Source organism: Thalassophryne amazonica, chromosome 14 (assembly GCF_902500255.1).
Source record: "Thalassophryne amazonica chromosome 14, fThaAma1.1, whole genome shotgun sequence".
Lineage (NCBI taxonomy): Eukaryota > Metazoa > Chordata > Actinopteri > Batrachoidiformes > Batrachoididae > Thalassophryne > Thalassophryne amazonica.
The window spans coordinates 96,606,921-96,626,004 of NC_047116.1; the positions used below are offsets into that span (position 1 = coordinate 96,606,921).

Genomic DNA, 19,084 nt, shown 5'->3' on the forward strand with positions numbered 1-19,084 from the left:
AGTTTGAGTAGTGGGTATAGTTTGGGGAGTGGGTATAGTTTGGACAGTGACTGTAGTTTGGGGAGCGGGTGTAGTTTGGACAGTGAGTATAGTTTGGGGAGCGGGTGTAGTTTGGACAGTGAGTATAGTTCGAGCAGTGGGTGTAGTTTGGGCAGTGGGTGTAGTTTGGAGAGTGGGTATAGTTTGGGGAGCGGGTATAGTTTGGGCAGTGGGTATAGTTTAGGGAGCGGGTATAGCTTGAGTAGTGGGTATTGTTTGGGGAGTGGATGTAGCTTGGACAGTGAGTATAGTTTCAGGTGTGGGTGCAGTTTGGACAGTGAGTATAGTTTGAGCAGTGGGTGTAGTTTGGGCAGGGGTATAGTTTGGGGAGTGGGTGTAGTTTGGGCAGTGGGTATAGTTTGGGGAGTGGGTGTAGTTTGGGCAGTAGGTATAGTTTGGGGAGCGGGTGTAGTTTGGTCAGTGGGTATAGTTTGAGCAGCGGGTGTAGTTTGGGCAGTGAGTATAGTTTGAGCAGTGGGTGTAGTTTGAGCAGTGGGTGTAGTTTGGGGAGCAGGTATAGTTTGAGTAGTGCGGTCTAGTTTGGACAGTGGATATAGTTTGGGGAGTGGGTATAGTTTGGGCAGTGGGTATAGTTTGGGGAGCGGGTATAGTTTGGGCATTGGGTATAGTTTGGGGAGCGGGTAAGGTTTTTTGCAATGGGTATAGTTTGGCGAGTGGGTGTAGTTTGGGCAGTGGGTATAGTTTGGGGAGTGTGTGTAGTTGGGACAGTGAGTATAGTTTGAGCAGTGGGTATGGTTTGGGCAGTGGGTATAGTTTGGGGAGCGGTTATAGTTTGGGGAGTGGGTATAGTTTGGACAGTGACTATAGTTTGGAGAGCGGGTGTAGTTTGGAGAGTGAGTATAGTTTGGGGAGCGGGTGTAGTTTGGACAGTGAGTATAGTTCGAGCAGTGGGTGTAGTTTGGGCAGTGGGTGTAGTTTGGAGAGTGGGTATAGTTTGGGGAGCGGGTATAGTTTGGGCAGTGGGTATAGTTTAGGGAGCGGGTATAGCTTGAGTAGTGGGTATTGTTTGGGGAGTGGGTATAGTTTGGACAGTGAGTATAGTTTGGGCAGTGGGCATAGTTTGGGCAGTGGGTGTAGTTTGGGGAGTGGGTATAGTTTGGGCTGGGGGTATAGTTTGGACAGTGAGTATAGTTTGGGGAGCGGGTATAGTTTGGACAGTGGGTGTAGTTTGGGCATTGGGTATAGTTTGGGGAGCGGGTATAGTTTGGAGAGCGGGTAGATTTTGGACAGCGGGTATAGTTTGAGCAGTGGGTGTAGTTTGGGCAGTGGGTGTAGTTTGGGGAGTGGGTATAGTTTGGGCTGGGGGTATAGTTTGGACAGTGAGTATAGTTTGGGCAGTGGGTGTAGTTTGGGGAGCGGGTATAGTTTGGGCAGTGGGTATAGTTTGGGCAGTGGGTGTAGTTTGGGTAGCAGGTATAGTTTGGGCAGTGGGTATAGTTTGGACAGTGAGTATAGTTTGGGGAGCGGGTATAGTTTGGACAGTGGGTGTAGTTTGGGCACTGGGTATAGTTTGGGGAGCGGGTATAGTTTGGAGAGCGGGTATATTTTCGACAGCGGGTATAATTTGAGCAGTGGGTGTAGTTTGGGGAGTGGGTATAGTTTGGGCTGGGGGTATAGTTTGGATAGTGAGTATAGTTTGGGCAATGGGTATAGTTTGGGGAGCGGGTATAGTTTGGGCAGTGGGTGTAGTTTGGACACTGAGTATAGTTTGGACAGTGGGTGTAGTTTGGGCAATGGGTATAGTTTGGGGAGCGGGTACAGCTTTTTGCAGTGGGTATAGTTTGGCAATTGGATGTAGTTTTGGCAGTGGGTATAGTTTAGGGAGTGTGTGTAGTTTGGACAGTGAGTATAGTTTGAGCAGTGGGTATAGTTTGGGCAGTGAGTATAGCTTGGGGAGCGGGTATAGTTTGGGGAGCGGGGTATAGTTTGGACAGTGAGTATAGTTTGGGGAGTGGGTATAGCTTGGGCAGTGGGTATAGTTTGGGGAGCGGGTATAGTTTGGGCAGTGGGTATAGTTTGGGGAGCGGGTAAGTTTTTTTGCAGTGGGTATAGTTTGGCGAGTGGGTGTAGTTTTGGCAGTGGGTATAGTTTGGGGAGTGTGTGTAGTTTGGACAGTGAGTATAGTTTGAGCAGTGGGTATGGTTTGGGCAGTGAGTATAGTTTGGGGAGCGGGTATAGTTTGGGCAGTGGGTATAGTTTGGGGAGTGGGTATAGTTTGGACAGTAACTATAGTTTGGGAGCGGGTGTAGTTTGGACAGTGAGTATAGTTTGAGCAGTGGGTGTAGTTTGGAGAGTGGGTATAGTTTGGGCAGCTGGTATAGTTTGGACAGTGAGTATAGTTTGGGGAGTGAGTATAGTTTGGGGAGCGGGTATAGTTTGGGCAGTGGGTAAAGTTTGGGCTGGTGGTATAGTTTGGACAGTGAGTATAGTTTGGGCAGTGGGCATAGTTTGGGCAGTGGGTGTAGTTTGGGCTGGTGGTATAGTTTGGACAGTGAGTATAGTTTGGGCAGTGGGCATAGTTTGGGCTGGGGGTATAGTTTGGACAGTGAGTATAGTTTGAGCAGTGGGTGTAGTTTGGGCAGTGGGTGTAGTTTGGAGAGTGGGTATAGTTTGGGCAGCTGGTATAGTTTGGACAGTGCGGATAGTTTGGGGAGTGGGTGTAGTTTGGACAGTGAGTATAGTTTGGGGAGCGGGTATAGTTTGGGCAGTGGGTATAGTTTGGGCTGGTGGTATAGTTTGGACAGTGAGTATAGTTTGGGCAGTGGGCATAGTTTGGGCAGTGGGTATAGTTTGGGCTGGTGGTATAGTTTGGACAGTGAGTATAGTTTGGGCAGTGGGCATAGTTTGGGCTGGGGGTATAGTTTGGACAGTGAGTATAGTTTGGACAGTGGGTGTAGTTTGGGCAGTGGGTATAGTTTGGAGAGCAGGTAGATTTTGGAGAGCGGGTATAGTTTGAGCAGTGGGTGTAGTTTGGGGAGCAGGTATAGTTTGGGCAGTGGGTATAGTTTGGACAGTGAGTATAGTTTGGGGAGCGGGTATAGTTTGGGCAGTGGGTATAGTTTGGGGAGCGGGTATAGTTTGGGCAGTGGGTATAGTTTGGAGAGCGGGTAGATTTTGGAGAGCGGGTATAGTTTGAGCAGTGGGTGTAGTTTGGGGAGCAGGTATAGTTTGGGCAGTGGGTATAGTTTGGACAGTGAGTATAGTTTGGGGAGCGGGTATAGTTTGGGCAGTGGGTATAGTTTGGGGAGCAGGTATAGTTTGGGCAGTGGGTATAGTTTGGGCTGGTGGTATAGTTTGGACAGTGAGTATAGTTTGGGCAGTGGGCATAGTTTGGGCTGGGGGTATAGTTTGGACAGTGAGTATAGTTTGGGCAGTGGGCATAGTTTTGGCTGGGGGTATAGTTTGGACAGTGAGTATAGTTTGGGGAGCAGGTATAGTTTGGGCAGGTGGTATAGTTTGGGGAATGGGTATAGTTTGGGGAGCGGGTATAGTTTGGACAGTGGGTATAGTTTGGGCTGGTGGTATAGTTTGGACAGTGAGTATAGTTTGGGCAGTGGGCATAGTTTGGGCTGGGGGTATAGTTTGGACAGTGAGTATAGTTTGGGCAGTGGGCATAGTTTTGGCTGGGGGTATAGTTTGGACAGTGAGTATAGTTTGGGGAGCAGGTATAGTTTGGGCAGGTGGTATAGTTTGGGGAGCGGGTATAGTTTGGGCAGTGGGTATAGTTTGGGGAGCGGGTAAGGTTTTTTGCAGTGGGTATAGTTTGGCGAGTGGGTGTAGTTTGGGCAGTGGGTATAGTTTGGGGAGTGTGTGTAGTTTTGACAGTGATTATAGTTTGGGCAGTGGGCGTAGTTTGTGGAGCGGGTATTGTTTTGGCAGTGGGTATACTTTGGGCTGGGGGTATAGTTTGGACATTGAGTATAGTTTGGGGAGCGGGTATAGTTTGGACAGTGGGTGTAGTTTGGGCAGTGGGTATAGTTTTGGGAGCGGGTATAGTTTGGAGAGCGGGTAGATTTTGGACAGCGGGTATAGTTTGAGCAGTGGGTGTAGTTTGGGCAGTGGGTGTAGTTTGGGGAGTGGGTATAGTTTGGGCAGTGGGTATAGTTTGGGGAGCGGGTATAGTTTGGGCAGTGGGTATAGTTTGGACAGTGAGTATAGTTTGGGCAGTGGGTATAGTTTGGGGAATGGGGATAGTTTGGGGAGCGGGTATAGTTTGGACAGTGAGTATAGTTTGGGCAGTGGGCATAGTTTTGGCTGGGGGTATAGTTTGGACAGTGAGTATAGTTTGGGGAGCAGGTATAGTTTCGGCAGGTGGTATAGTTTGGGGAGTGGGTATAGTTTGGGCAGTGGCTATAGTTTGGGGAGCCGGTAAGGTTTTTTGCAGTGGGTATAGTTTGGGGAGTGTGTGTAGTTTTGACAGTGAGTATAGTTTGGGCAGTGGGCATAGTTTGTGGAGCGGGTATTGTTTTGGCAGTGGGTATACTTTGGGCTGGGGGTATAGTTTGGACATTGAGTATAGTTTGGGGAGCGGGTATAGTTTGGAGAGCGGATAGATTTTGGACAGCGGGTATAGTTTGAGCAGTGGGTGTATTTTGGGCAGTGGGTATAGTTTGGGGAGCGGGTATAGTTTGGAGAGCGGGTAGATTTTGGACAGGGGGTATAGTTTGAGCAGTGGGTGTAGTTTGGGCAGTGGGTGTAGTTTGGGGAGTGGGTATAGTTTGGGCTGGGGGTATAGTTTGGACAGTGAGTATAGTTTGGGCAGTGGGTATAGTTTGGGGAGCGGGTATAGTTTGGGCAGTGGGTGTAGTTTGGACAGTGAGTATAGTTTGGTCAGTGGGTATAGTTTGGGGAATGGGTATAGTTTGGGGAGTGGGTATAGTTTGGGCAGTGGGTATAGTTTGGGCTGGTGGTATAGTTTGGACAGTGAGTATAGTTTGGGCAGTGGGCATAGTTAGGGCTGGGGGTATAGTTTGGACAGTGAGTATAGTTTGGGCAGTGGGCATAGTTTTGGCTGGGGGTATAGTTTGGACAGTGAGTATAGTTTGGGGAGCAGGTATAGTTTGGGCAGGTGGTATAGTTTGGGGAGCGGGTATAGTTTGGGCAGTGGGTATAGTTTGGGGAGCGGGTAAGGTTTTTTGCAGTGGGTATAGTTTGGCGAGTGGGTGTAGTTTTGGCAGTGAGTATAGTGTGGGGAGCGGGTATAGTTTGGGCAGTGGGTATAGTTTGGGGAGCGGTTATAGTTTGAGTAGTGGGTATAGTTTGGGGAGTGGGTATAGTTTTGACAGTGACTATAGTTTGGGGAGCGGGTGTAGTTTGGACAGTGAGTATAGTTTGAGCAGTGGGTGTAGTTTGGGCAGCGGGTATAGTTTGGACAGTGAGTATAGTTTGGGGAGCGGGTATAGTTAGGACAGTGAGTATAGTTTGGGGAGCGGGTATTGTTTTGGCAGTGGGTATACTTTGTGCTGGGGGTATAGTTTGGACATTGAGTATAGTTTGGGGAATGGGTATAGTTTGGGCAGTGGGTATAGTTTGGACAGTGAGTATAGTTTGGGCAGTGGGCATAGTTTGGGAGCGGGTATTGTTTTGGCAGTGGGTATACTTTGGGCTGGGGGTATAGTTTGGACATTGAGTATAGTTTGGGGAATGGGTATAGTTTGGACAGTAGGTGTAGTTTGGGCAGTGGGTATAGTTTGGGTGTTACAGTGGTCCACACGTCAACATAATCCTGAGTTAAACTAAATGTGGCAGAGTACGCTGCCTTATGTAACCTTTGACTTCTGCTTTCAACATCAAAATGGGTGCAATCAGTTCAAACAAAATGTATTTCAGGATCAAATTCTCATTTCAGGGGTCTCTCCCTCCGTCCTCTCTCTCTCTCTCTCTCTCTGTTTTTAAAGTGTAACTTTATGCAAATGAAGATCTTCATATCATGAGAGAATTAATGGCTCACTTCGACTCTTTAAGCTTTTACCAAGTTAACAGTATTTTGTAGATTTTAATTCTATTTATGTTGTTTTTCTATGTTGGCAGTTGATCTGCAGTTTATCTGAAGTTAAAGTAAAATTAAAGTGCAGCTTCGTTTCTTTTTCTTGCTCCTTGCGTTACAGGGTATTCTTCTGCGTGTGATGCACTGTACAGGACACACATCTGAGGCCTGTCCATCAATGGTGTGTGTGTGTGTGTGTGTGTGTGTGTGTGTGTGTTACCATGGTGATTTGCTGTTATTTCCTTGATACGATGATGCTGTTGTATTCTGACGGTGCAATATTTGACCTGTTGTTTTGATACGATCTCTCTCAGTCGTGACAAAGATGCGTTTTTCTACTTGAGGATTTTCATTTAGATGTTCAAGCTGCTTTTTTTTCTTCCAGACTCCGAAATTCTTCCAGCAGTTCTGGCGTAGTTTTGCTCCTCTGTGCTTCCAAGACGAAACACTAAAGTGATCGAGAAGATCAGCTGATGTGTTTGTTTTTTCTACCGCCACGTTGATTTTGTACTTTTCTCTAATTGTAGGATTATTGTCACCATCTAATTTTAAGGCTGTCATTGAGGCACTCTGACTAATTTAAGAATAATTTGCATGTTGTTATTTACTTCACGGTTTCTTCTTAGGATGGTTTAAAACCTTCATGATTGATTATTGATTCTAACATGCCATGTTTTATAGAATGTGATTTCAGATTAAACGTTCACGCGTCACACTGTCGTCTCCGTTATCCCGCCATGTCGTCATGAAACAACGTGCTAATGTTTATACCACAATTAATCACGTCAATCAGTTTGTAGCTCCAAACTCAACTTTAAAAAACAGTCCACACATCCTCAGGCTTTTCTGAGGTTTTATTTTAAAGTCATATTGTAAGAAAATCATTGTTTTGCATCGAGCAAGTGTAAAAAAATAAAACAAAAACAAAACACTCAAAGAAAAAGAATGGATGCCATCTGGACATGCTCCCTTTACTCTAGCAAGGCTACATCTTCACCTTTAGAGACAGGTTTGAGACACATTTCCACACGTTCCACAACAGGTCATCCTCAAAAACAGACAAGTGAGGGAAGCCACCAAGGCAGCTAGCAGCTCTGAATGAGTTATGGGCCTCCGTGGCTGGAGAAAGTGCACATTTGTTGCTTCAGCAGTCATAGCTGCACGAACATGAAAGTCGATGAAGATGTCTTCTGAGGAACTTTATGCTTGTGTATCTTCTTTTTAAACATTGGCTCGTGTGTGGCAGGTTTGTCTTCTGGTTAACAGAGTTCTTCCACTTCACCATTAAGTTGTGACTGGAGAAGCACTGAATCCTGGAACTCTGTCAGCGTTGTCATTGGTGTCTTGGTGGCTTCCCTCACTTGCTCACTCACAAAGTTTGTGTGGACAGCGTTTACAGCACTGCGTCACACTCTTTATGTGTCATAATAACTGACTGAACCATTCAAGGCTCATTTGTGCCCATCGTTACATACGCATGGGGGCGGAGCCTTCTGTCCCTGCTTTGTGTTTGTTTTTTCAGTATTTGTGTCCACTTTGTGAAACACTACCAGTGGAAACAGTGGGGGGAAGTGTTGTCAGAGTGCAAGTGAGACACAACTTTAGGGTCCTGTCCCACTGGCCTTTAGGAGGATTTGCGTATGGACTGCGCACAAAATTGGCCCATAATCGCCAAATATCCACAATATCCGTGTAACATGCCTGTATGAGTCGGCCATCATCCGAACACGTCCGTGATCATCCGCAGAGGCACGCATGTCTACAGCCAGGATTTTTGAGCTGTTCAAAAATCTGGATGCGGATAACATCCGCCTCACATACTCCATATATACTCAATTCATACACAATACATACTCACTCTATGCGCTGTATATCTGCCGTTAACCGCTGATATCCGCAACTGACGGGGATTTGCGGCTTGGCAGCGGACCAGGACAGTGTGTAAAACAGATATATATTGTGCCCATGATGTCCACATCACAAACTAAAATATGTTGTAGCGACTGCATACAAACTGGCCAAGAATAAAGCGTTTTTATTACATCTGCTTTGCAGCTGATTTGCGGACAATCTGTGAATGCATAACAAACACGTCACGTAAACCCAAAGTACTATATGTGGCAGAAAGCGACATACCTGCCGGTCAGTGCCGGTCCGGCTGTGTAGATCCACAAAGACGTAGCTGCTGCAATCCAGGACTTTTATTTAACATCAACAAAAGAAAGAGTTGCTGTTTAGCCACAACTCACGCTGAAGTCTGTTTTCTGTGACACTCTCAAAAATAAAAACAAACCACTGTCTCACACCCCCTCCCGCTCTCCAAACTCATGAACAGTTAACCCTCGCATGACAAAATGAACATTAACTCTGTGATCAACTTGTCCAAGTCCAGCAAATGCTCCAAAGGCTGTATTGTTGGTGTGAATAGTGATGCTGACGGCCCGAGGGCGCTTCTTTTATGACCGCAATGCAGATGCCATGCACGCGCAACACGTGCGCGATGCATTCATAATACACCCATAATACTGCTGTGATAATCGCAATGTGTCGGATCTGTTTCCTCACTACATGCCTTATATAACCATGATTGTTCATCATATATTTGCTATATATTATTAATATATCTGTAATTCATACTGGTACATTTGTCATTTTTGACCATTTTTGTTGCGGACGACAACGAACGCCCGCAATTTGTATACTCAATTCATGCGCAATTAATCCTCTCCCCAGTGGGACAGGGCCCTTAAAACAAAAGGACACAAAAAATATGAGTGTTTTTTAATGTTATTGTGACACGTTTAATGTACACACAGGTCGCCTCCGTCCATACTTTACTTTATTCTGCGGTCAAAACATTATTACGAACAGAAACCCCTGAGTCTGTGCACTGCCCTCTAGTGGATGGATTTCTAAACATCCATGGCAACGTGAAGGCCGTGTGTGTGTGTGTGTGTGTGTGTGTGTGTGTGTGTGTGTGTGTGTGTGTGTGTGTGTGTGTGTGTGTGTGTGTGTGTGAGTGTGTGTCCACCCGTCCTGGAGAAACCATTTCCGTTCTTTCCGTTGTGTTTACAGTGTCTCGGTTTTGTAGATTTAAACCGGGTTTCTATATTTCAGTGGTCGGGTGTTTGTTATGTGTTCACTTTGGGACATCATGTTGTCACCTGTATTAACTCTGGATGATTCTGGTAAAGTAATAGATCATTTTTGTGGCTATTACGTGACTGTTTTCTGTGCCTTCTTCTGGTGCGAGTGCATGGTTAACTATTTGTGACAGTTTGGAGTCACTAAGATGTGTATTTTTGTATTCTGAATGGTCGAGCTTTTCTTGTACTTTGTGGAGGTGCTTTCAAATGGGCCACCTGTTCATATCTTTCTTCTTCAATAAAACCAAATGGATATTCAGAGTGTTCTCATACAATCCATATAATAAAAGGGGCGTGGCCTCTGTGTGTTTGTGGCATTCTTATGTATTTTTGTTATGAGGATTCAAGTCCTGAAAACAGCAAGGTGATCATTTCAACATTTTTTGGGAAATCAGTAATTTTTGAAAACAATAAGCTTTTTTATTTTGCACTTCCACAATAAGAGCCTGTATTTCAAAATAAAAACCTGCAAGGTTTCTGTGAGGCTAACGTATCGCTGGTAAAACCCAATTCGCTACCGTAAAATTCAGCATTAGCGTCCGCAAATCATCAGACACAAGTTATTGGTCATTTCTTTACATGGAATATTGTTCTGGTTAAGCAGCTTCAGAAAAGTTCAGAAAGACAACAAAAACTCATTTTAGAAAATTGAACACAACTGAAAACAGATTAAACCTTCAGTAATTTCATAAAAGCCAAGACATTTTTCTATGTCAACACCTAAAAAATGTAGCATAGCTGGAAACAGATTTTCCACAAAAGTCAGCTGACCTCAGTATATCATACAAATGACCACATTTAGAACTCGTGGTTCCCCGCGGGTCAAAGTTCTAGTTCTGCTTTAATAACATTAAAGTGACATCTGTGAGCACAGATGCAGAAGACAGAAATCACATGCTGCATTCAGGAACAGCTGGGAACTTGGCATTTCCCATTTCTGACAAGGAAAACTGAAAGAAAAGCCAGCAGAAGTTGGAATTCCTCAATCAGTAACTAAGGAAACATTTCTCAACCTTAACTTCCACATTACTTCACCAGCGGATGCTGTTTCACCAGCAGTCTGTTATCCAGCCCGTTGCTGCCAAAACAGTCAAATCCTTTTGTTTTTCACTCCCTTTTTTGCTCTTCTGTTTCTGCAGTGAAGTCAGTGACAGGTTTGTTGATGACGGTTTGTTGGTCGTGGTTTGAATTTCAGTTTCTGCCTTCTCAATGAGATGTATCGAATGCAGCAAGACTCATGACTTTTGCTCTTTATGATGTCATAAAGTGCATCCATGCTGGCTGATACAGATTCTGACAATTGTGACCTACCCTCAAAACCAAACCTTTGAAATGTCAGCGACACACACGACGCTGCACCTGAACCAGTCCTTGTTATCTGCACTTTTCTAATCCACTGTGCCGGTAAAAGACCGTCCTTTGTAAAAGTGAACAAACACACAGTCGTCGTGGGGTTTATCCCACGATACGCTTTCCACCTGATACAGGCATGATCGTATTCCACTCACTTCACCACGACTTTACTATTGTGTTCATCCACAGAGTGAAGAAGGCGCTAATAATACAGACAGATTTTATTGTAAGAATGACTAATTTTTGTGTGATATATTTAATTCTGTAAAGGACAACTTTACGTGTCATGTGGACACAAATTTTACATGTAAAAGTAAAAATAGAAGGCAATGCTAAAATACCTTCAGCCGTATGAGCATGTAATCAATGAAAGAGTGTTGAAAGAATGTGACCTTTTGACCCCTTAGGATAGGTCAAGCTTAGACATCTTTGAACTTGTCCAAGGTCTGTGTCCCAAGAATGGTCCCTGTGAATTTGACGACTGGCAGTAATAGGACTGGACTTATGCTGAGCACAGATGGACGGATGGACGGATGCAGTCTTCGAAATCCCAGATGGCCATATTTTGGGGTCGGGTAATAAACCACAAGTGGACTGGGACCAGGGGCCGTCTTGTTGGGAGGTAAAGTGCACTAAACTAACTGCTTGTGAGTCCACATGTGTATCAACAGTCACATTCAGACACATAGCATTGATGTGTGCTGGGAAGCTCATAGCACCACCTACAGGGAGTGCTCAGTAATGTAGCAAGAGCTGAAGATACTGAAGAGAGACCAGCATAAAAGTAGTAAAAATAGTAATTTGTGCACAGAAGGCAGGGTATTGGTGTAAAATAAGTTAATTTGACAAAATCATGAGGTTTTGAAACTTTGTTTTAAATTGCAAGTTATAAATTACAACCACCTTTGTAATACATTTTTTCTACACATGCCCCAGCAAATACCACACTGCATTATGGGTAATGGCGAAACACAGATTGGTGTTGTAGCGGTTAGCACGACAGTCTGGCAGCAAAATAAATAAATAAATATACTGTGTTCCACCAAAGTGCAGTTCCTTTCTGTCTGGCCTTGACATTTTGTCCCAATGTCTGTGTGGGTTTGAAGACCAGATTTGGACTAAACAGAAAACTTCAGCTTTCATGCACAACAGGGCCACAGACGCTGCAGGAGGGAACGCTGTCAGCACGTCCTGTGTGTCATCATCTATCCGGAGCAGCAAGGCATCAAACATGGAACACAACTATACTGTCCAAATACTTATGACCCTGACTGTCCTTGACCTGTGGGTGACACAAAGGCGCCGAGCGCCTTCAGTTCACAGATGCCCTGTGTCAAACTATTCATTCATTCATTCATTCATTCATTCATTCATTTCCTGCAGCTTATCCAGGTAAAGGTCACAGTGGCAGCAGACCAAGCAGCTCGTCTCCGGCTTCCCTATCCTCAGCCAAATACTCTTTCAGATGTTCCCAAGTCAGCTGGGAAATACAAGCCCCCGGGCGTGTCTTGGATCTTCCTCAAGGCCATCCAGGGGGCATCCACACCAGATGCCCAAACCACCTCAGCTGGCTCCTTTTGATCTGAAGAAGCAGCAGCTCTACTCTGAGTCCTCCTCGGATATTCAAGCATTTCTCCATATCCAAGATTGTAAGTTCAGATACCTAATGAAACCTCATTTCATTTGCTTGCATCCATTTGTGTTATGCAGATGAATAAAATGGACCCCAACATACAGACAACCACACACTGACTAAGTGAAATGAGTGACTATTTACCAAAGAGTCAAAGTCCAAAAAACTAGGGGCCTGTCCAAAAAGTCCATAGTGTACCACAGGCGTGGGTGGAACAGGTAATGAGGCTGGGCATGGCCTGCATAGGAACCATGTGAAGAAACTAGCAGGGAGTGAATGAATGAGCCGGTATTTTTAATTGCACTGGATTACATTGATTACAAGTGTGAGAGTGTAGCAGGTCAGGCACACCCCGCCTGACACTCACAAGACAAACAGAAGGTCAAATCCTCACACTGTGACCTTGTCCTTTCAGTCACACCCCAAAGTTCATGACCTTAGGTGAGGACAGGAGTGTAAAATGACTGGGAAATTGAAAGTCTTGCTTTTTGTTCAATTCCTTCTTCACCATGATGGTCCAGCACAGTGCGCATAAACCACTCCACCATCGCAGCGCTGCAGACACAACACCCTGAGGCCTTCTTCACAATCTCTGGTGATTTTAATCATGTCACACTGAACTCCACTCTCCCTGCTTTTCATCAGTTTTTGGACTGTCCCACCAGAAAGAACAGGTCTATTGATCTGATGTATGCCAACGTGAGGGAAGCATACACAGCTACTCCACTACCACCACTGGGAAAATCAGATCACAATCTGGTTTTTCTACAGCCTCAGTACAAACCACTGGTACTGAGGCAGCCCATTATTACACGTTCATTCAGAATCTGGTCTCCTGAGGCAGAAGAAGCTCTCAGGGACTGCTTCGAGACTACGGACTGGAGCGTGCTGCAGGACACACATGGTGAGGACATTGATGGAGTGACACACTGCATCACGGGCTACCTGAACTTCTGTAGGGACGTTGCTGTTCCCATAAAAACTGTACGTTGCTTTCCAAACAACAAGCCCTGGATCACCAGCGATGTCAAGAATCTTCTAAACCAAAAGAAGAGGGCGTTCAAAGATGGAGATGGGACGGAGCTTAGGCGTGTACAGCGGGAACTAAAGGCTCACCTTAAAGAGGCCAAGGAGTCCTACAGGAAGAAGGTGGAGAGAAAGCTGCAAGACAACAACATGAAGGAGGTCTGGGATGCAATGAAAACCATCACAGGCTGCAAAAACAGCAGCCGCAGCCCAGTAGATGGGGGTGTGGACAGAGCAAACCAGTTTAACGACTTTTTTAACAGTTTGATTGTTCTACCTCTGCAAACCCCCCATCAACCCCTCCCGCAGCAGTTATCACTTCATCACCATCAAAACCCACAGTGGATCAGCCCTCGTCCTCACCCTCACCATCCTCACCACCATCATCATCATCATCATCACTGTCAGCACCAAAACCCACAGTGGATCAGCACTCATCCTCAACCTCACCATCCTCACCACCATCATCATCATCATCATCATCACTGTCAGCACCAAAACCCACAGTGGATCAGCCCTCATCCTCAACCTCACCATCCTCACCACCATCACCATCATCATCATCACCGTCAGCACCAAAACCCACAGTGGATCAGCCCTCACCATCCTCACCACCATCATCATCATCATCATCGTCACAGTCAGCCGGAACAAGCACTCACTCTCACCGTCCTCCCTCCTTCACAGCAGACCAGGTCAGGAGAGAGCTAAGGAGACTCCACCCCAGGAAGGCAGCAGGCCCGGATAAAGTGTGTCCCAGAATGCTTAAGGCCTGCGCCAACCAACTGGGGGAGCCCCTCCAGCATGTTTTGAACCTGAGCCTGCGTCTCAGAAAGGCCCCAGTCACATGGAAGACATCCTGTGTCATTCCAGTTCCTAAGAAGGCACACCTGAAGGAGCTGAATGACTACAGGCCAGTCGCTTTGACATCCCACGTGATGAAGACCATTGAGCGACTGCTGCTGAGCGTCCTCAGACCTCAGGTCACACATGCTGAGGACCCACTGCAGTTTGCATACAGGGAGAAGGTGGGAGTGGAGGACGCCATCCTCTACCTCCTTCACAGGGCCCACTCTCATCTGGACAGGGGTAACAGCGCTGTGAGGGTCATGTTTTTTGACTTCTCCAGTGCCTTCAACACCATCCAGCCCCTGCTACGGAGAAACAAGCTCATGGAGATGGAGGTGGACACTCATTTGGTCACCTGGATCACTGATTATCTAACTGGAAGACCACAATACGTCAGACTCAGTAACTGCACCTCGGACACAGTGATCAGCAGCACTGGAGCACCACAAGGAACTGTGCTCTCTCCAGCTCTGTTCACTCTGTACACATCAGACTTCAATTACAACTCGGAGTCGTGCCACATGCAGAAGTTTTCAGACGACACTGCTATTGTGGGATGTGTGCGAGAGGGACAGGAAAGAGAGTACAGGGACCTGATACAGGACTTTGTGGAGTGGTGCAAATCAAACCACCTGCAGCTGAACATTACCAAAACAAAGGAGATGGTAGTGGACTTCAGAAGGTCCGGGCCCACTCTGCAGCCAGTCTCCATTGAGGGGGTCGATGTGGAGGTGGTCCAGACTTACAAATATCTGGGGACACTTATGGACGATAGGTTGGATTGGTCAGCCAATACTGACACCCTCTACAGGAAGGGACAGAGCAGACTGTACTTCCTGAGGAGGGTAGGGTCCTTCAGGATCTGCCATAAACTCCTGCGAATGTTCTACCAGTCTGTGGTAGCCAGTGTCCTCTTCTCCGTGGTGGTCTGCTGGGGGAGCAGCATGAAGAGGAGGGACGCCGGGCGACTGGACAGGCTGGTGAGGAAAGCTGGTTTAGTGCTGGGAACAGAGCTGGAGACACTAACATCAGTGGCAGAGAGAAGGACCCTCAGTAAACTGCTGGCCATCATGGACAATGTTGAGCATCCTCTGCACAGCGCCATCATCAGGCAGAGGAGCTCATTCAGCGGCAGACTGCTGTCCCAGTCCTGCCACACGGACAGATTCAGGAAGTCTTTTGTCCCTCAGGCCATCAGACTGTTCAACTCTTCCCATCTCAGTAAGAAATAATCCTGTGACACATCTGTTTGACCTTTTATTGCTTTCTTTTGCACTACCAACACTGTTCACATTGCGTACTGTTTACACCTGTGCTACGTCCTCACTACTGCACTACTACATTTACTCCTCCGTCATATTCTCTGAGACTGGATGCTGCACTTGCACACAAATTTATTTTATTTTTAGTTAGTAGCTTTTATTGATTAGTCCATTTTTCTTTTAGTTACTTAACCCTATTTTGTGTATCTGGTGCAATGTGTGTGTCTTGTCTAATGTGTAAGCTGCTGGATGCTTTGAATTTCCCTCTGGGATCAATAAAGTATCCATCTATCATCTATCTATCTATCTAAACATCATGCAGCGCCTCAATAACATGACAGCAAAAAAATACAGTGTGTTGAAATCAATCTGACTAAAGGTGAACTGTCAGAAGTCCATAATACTGAATGGACAAAGACAGAGATGTCCAGTGAGAACAGTTTCACCAACAAACCGTTCACAAGTGCAGACTGCAGGTCGGTTTTAGATGTGCATTAAGTGGATTTGAACCGTGTGGACACAGGTGGTCTTTACAGTGGATAGAGTCTTTGACTGTCCAAATACTTATGAGCCTGACTGTCCATGCAGCTCCTTTAATTAGTCTGATCATGAACATGTCATTACTGGGTGCTGGCGTGGTTTTTACTTGACTGTGACTGGTTTTGGACAGTAAACGTCACTGACAGGTGATCATGTTTTTCGTTTTTAATGAGGGGATTTACTTTCATGGTTCTGCTGTTAATATCAGAAACGTTAACCGTATATGAAGCTGAAGCGGTGCTGGTTCACTTCTGGTTCTGGTTCTGGTTCGGGGGCGGGGCAGTGCACCCCTGAAACGATGCTTCAAACGAGATCAATGACATCACTGCCGCAAAATGACACAAGGTTCGAAGCGGAGCTCTCCTCTTCTTTACACGACACAAGCTTCGAAGCTGCGGTTGAGCCGGCTGTCTGGTGACGAACTGACCTTTCGGACTCCCGCAGTAGAACCAGCCGTCGGTTCTGCCGGACACTGGGCGGTGACCAGAGGTCGTTGGTTAAATCAGAAGCACGGGTGAGTGGATTAGGATTGGGATTAGGATGAAGTTTCGTTTGTTTTGTCGCTGACGTTAGCTCGGTGGCTAAACTAGCTAACGCAGGTGACACCGCCGAGCGAGTCCCCGGTACTGATGGACAGCCTGTCCGCTAGCTGGGACATGTTTGTCCTCCTCTTGTGGGTTCGTTTAGCTGTGGTTAGCCGTCTGTCTTGGAGCCTGAGTGTTCTGGGCTCATCCTGGGACCAGATCGGCCTGTTCAGGCCAGTTCCGACCCACAGCCCCGAAATCTACATGGTCAGGTTTTAAGAACATGTCAGAATCTTTTCTGGCCCACTCTGGGTTTGCCTGAGGAGCAGGCGGGGCATTGTGGCTATTTTTACTTCCCAAATCTGATCAGGTTCTTCGATGTGTTTTTGTTGGTGTGATTTAGCTGCTTCATTGTGTGTGAAGCCACTTTTTGTTCTTGTGGACCCTTTTTGTCCTGTGACTGCTGATGATGCTGTCCCAAACAATTAGAACCTGACCTGTGTGTGTGTGTGTGTGTGCGCGCGCGTGGAGGCGATACCGATATCACGGAGTAAAATAATTACTACACCGATATACCTGCCAACATGAACTTGTCCCGGTTTACGGACCATTCATAGACCAAAAAAAAAAAAAAAAAAAAATACTATTCATAGACATACCAAGGACCATTCATTATTTATTCAAACACAGCACTGTCACAGGTGTGGACTGGTTTATGGCATATATATATATATATATATATATATATATAATGTGTGTGTGTATGTTTGTGTGGTATATGTGACACTTCCTTTAACACACGTGTGATCTATCAGTATTATGAGTTGACCATAGACATTATAAAGTGTAGACGCTGCATCAATCGCTACTGCCTGTTGGTGCTGATGAGGCAAACATCTTACATGTAGCTATAATACACGACAAATGGTTCATCGTATTTTAATATTCATTTTGGGATTAACAGTAATAGAATATTCTGATATAGCCTAGACTGACAGGTATTTTGCAAACTTTGTAAACATTAATCAATTAATTAATTAAAAGTAAAAAGTCAACAGACTATAATGAGGTACATATGTCTTTAGTAAAGCAAATAATTACTGAAATTGCAAGACCATTAGCACATATTTTCAATAAATCATTTCAAACTGGAATTGTTCCTAATTGTATGAAAGTGGCAAAAGTGATACCTTTATTTAAATCTGGTAGCAAGCATCTTTTTACTAATTACAGGCCTGTGTCTCTATTGTCACAATTTTTGAAGATACAGGAAAACTTTATAACAACAGATTGGATAAATTTATAGAACAACACAACATGCTTGATGAAAGTCAATAGAGCGAAAAGATCCACTGCGCTGGTGTTGCTCGATTCAGTAGAAGAGATCAATAAACATATGGATCAAAGGGAAATAGTAGTAGGTTTATTCATTGACCTAAGGGAGGCTTTTGATACAATAGATCACAACATATTATTTCAGAAGATGGAACTGTACGGAATCAGAGGGGTGGCTCTGAACTGGATTAAAAGTTACTTACAAAATCGGAAGCAGTTTGTTAAACTCTGGGACTGCTGTTCTTCATATCTGGACATCGTTTGTGGGGTTCCCCAGGGTTCTGTGTTGGGACCAAAGTTATTTATTTTATACATCAATGATTTATGCAAAGTTTCAGATCTGTTTAAAGCAGTTCTCTTTGCAGACAATACAAACCTGTTTTGTTCAGGAGAAAATTTTAACAATTATTATCTGATTTAGAAATTGAAATGATAAAGTTAAAGAGATGGTTTGATATGAATAAATTATCACTAAATTTGTCTAAAACTGAAATAATGTTATTTGGAAATTATATAAAAGACATACAAATTCAGTTAAAGGGTAAACATAGAAAGGGTCAAAGAGAATCAGTTTTTAGGTGTCATTATTGATGAAAGAATTAATTGGAAAGCTCATATTCAACATATTCAAAAGAAAGTATCAAAAAGTATTGCAGTGTTAAATAAAGCAAAGCATTTTCTTGATTGCAGAGCAGTACATACTCTGTATTGTTCATTGGTTGTACCCTATCTGACTTACTGTGCTAAAGTTTGGGGCAACAGTTATAAAACTACATTGCAACCATTATTCATTCTCCAAAAAAGAGGATTAAGAACAAATCATAATGCAAATTATTGGAATCACACCAACCCATTGTTCATTAAATCTAAAATATTAAAACTCCATGATATGATTGCGTTTAAGTCTATTCAATTAATGTATAAAGTGAAAAATAAGCAACTACCCTTTAGAATTCAAGAATTTTTCATAGAGAGGGGGAAATATAATCTGAGGGGCTTGTATTATTTTAAAATTGCAGGGGCTCGGATGACCAGGAAGGGTTTCTGTGTCTCCATTTGTGGCCCTAAAATATGGAATAAACTGATGGAGGAACTCAAGCGATGTCCAAATATTATTCAGTTTAAATATCAGTATAAAGACATGATGTTCTCTAGATATGTGACTGATGAAGAAAAATGAGTTTTTGCTCTATGAGTTGCTGAATTGTGAATGTAGTTTGTTCGGTAACATTGGGATTGTGTCCTATGAGTTGCAGTGATTGAGCGGTTGAAATAGGGAGTGGGAATAAATGGGTTTTTTGCTTCCCCACTCCTTTTGGACTGGATTTAACTGGATGGATGTATTTTTTTTTTTTTGTATACATATGTAC

General features: G+C 44.7%; 2 protein-coding genes across 2 annotated transcripts in view; one reads left to right on the forward strand and one right to left on the reverse strand.

Moving 5' to 3' along the window:
- Positions 1 to 1,840: 1,840 nt before the first annotated feature.
- LOC117525149 (adhesive plaque matrix protein-like) lies at positions 1,841 to 7,767 on the reverse strand. The gene has a single exon (XM_034186997.1). The coding sequence runs from the start codon at positions 5,061 to 5,063 to the stop codon at positions 1,878 to 1,880; it is 3,186 nt and encodes a 1,061-aa protein (XP_034042888.1). The 5' UTR covers positions 5,064 to 7,767; the 3' UTR covers positions 1,841 to 1,877.
- An 8,447-nt stretch (positions 7,768 to 16,214) lies between these two features.
- The window catches only part of akap11 (A kinase (PRKA) anchor protein 11), a 60,471-nt gene continuing 57,601 nt past the window's right edge, over positions 16,215 to 19,084 (forward strand). The window contains exon 1 of the mRNA XM_034185827.1: positions 16,215 to 16,369. The gene's annotated coding sequence lies outside the window, so the exon portion shown is untranslated. The remainder of the gene's footprint in view (positions 16,370 to 19,084) is intronic.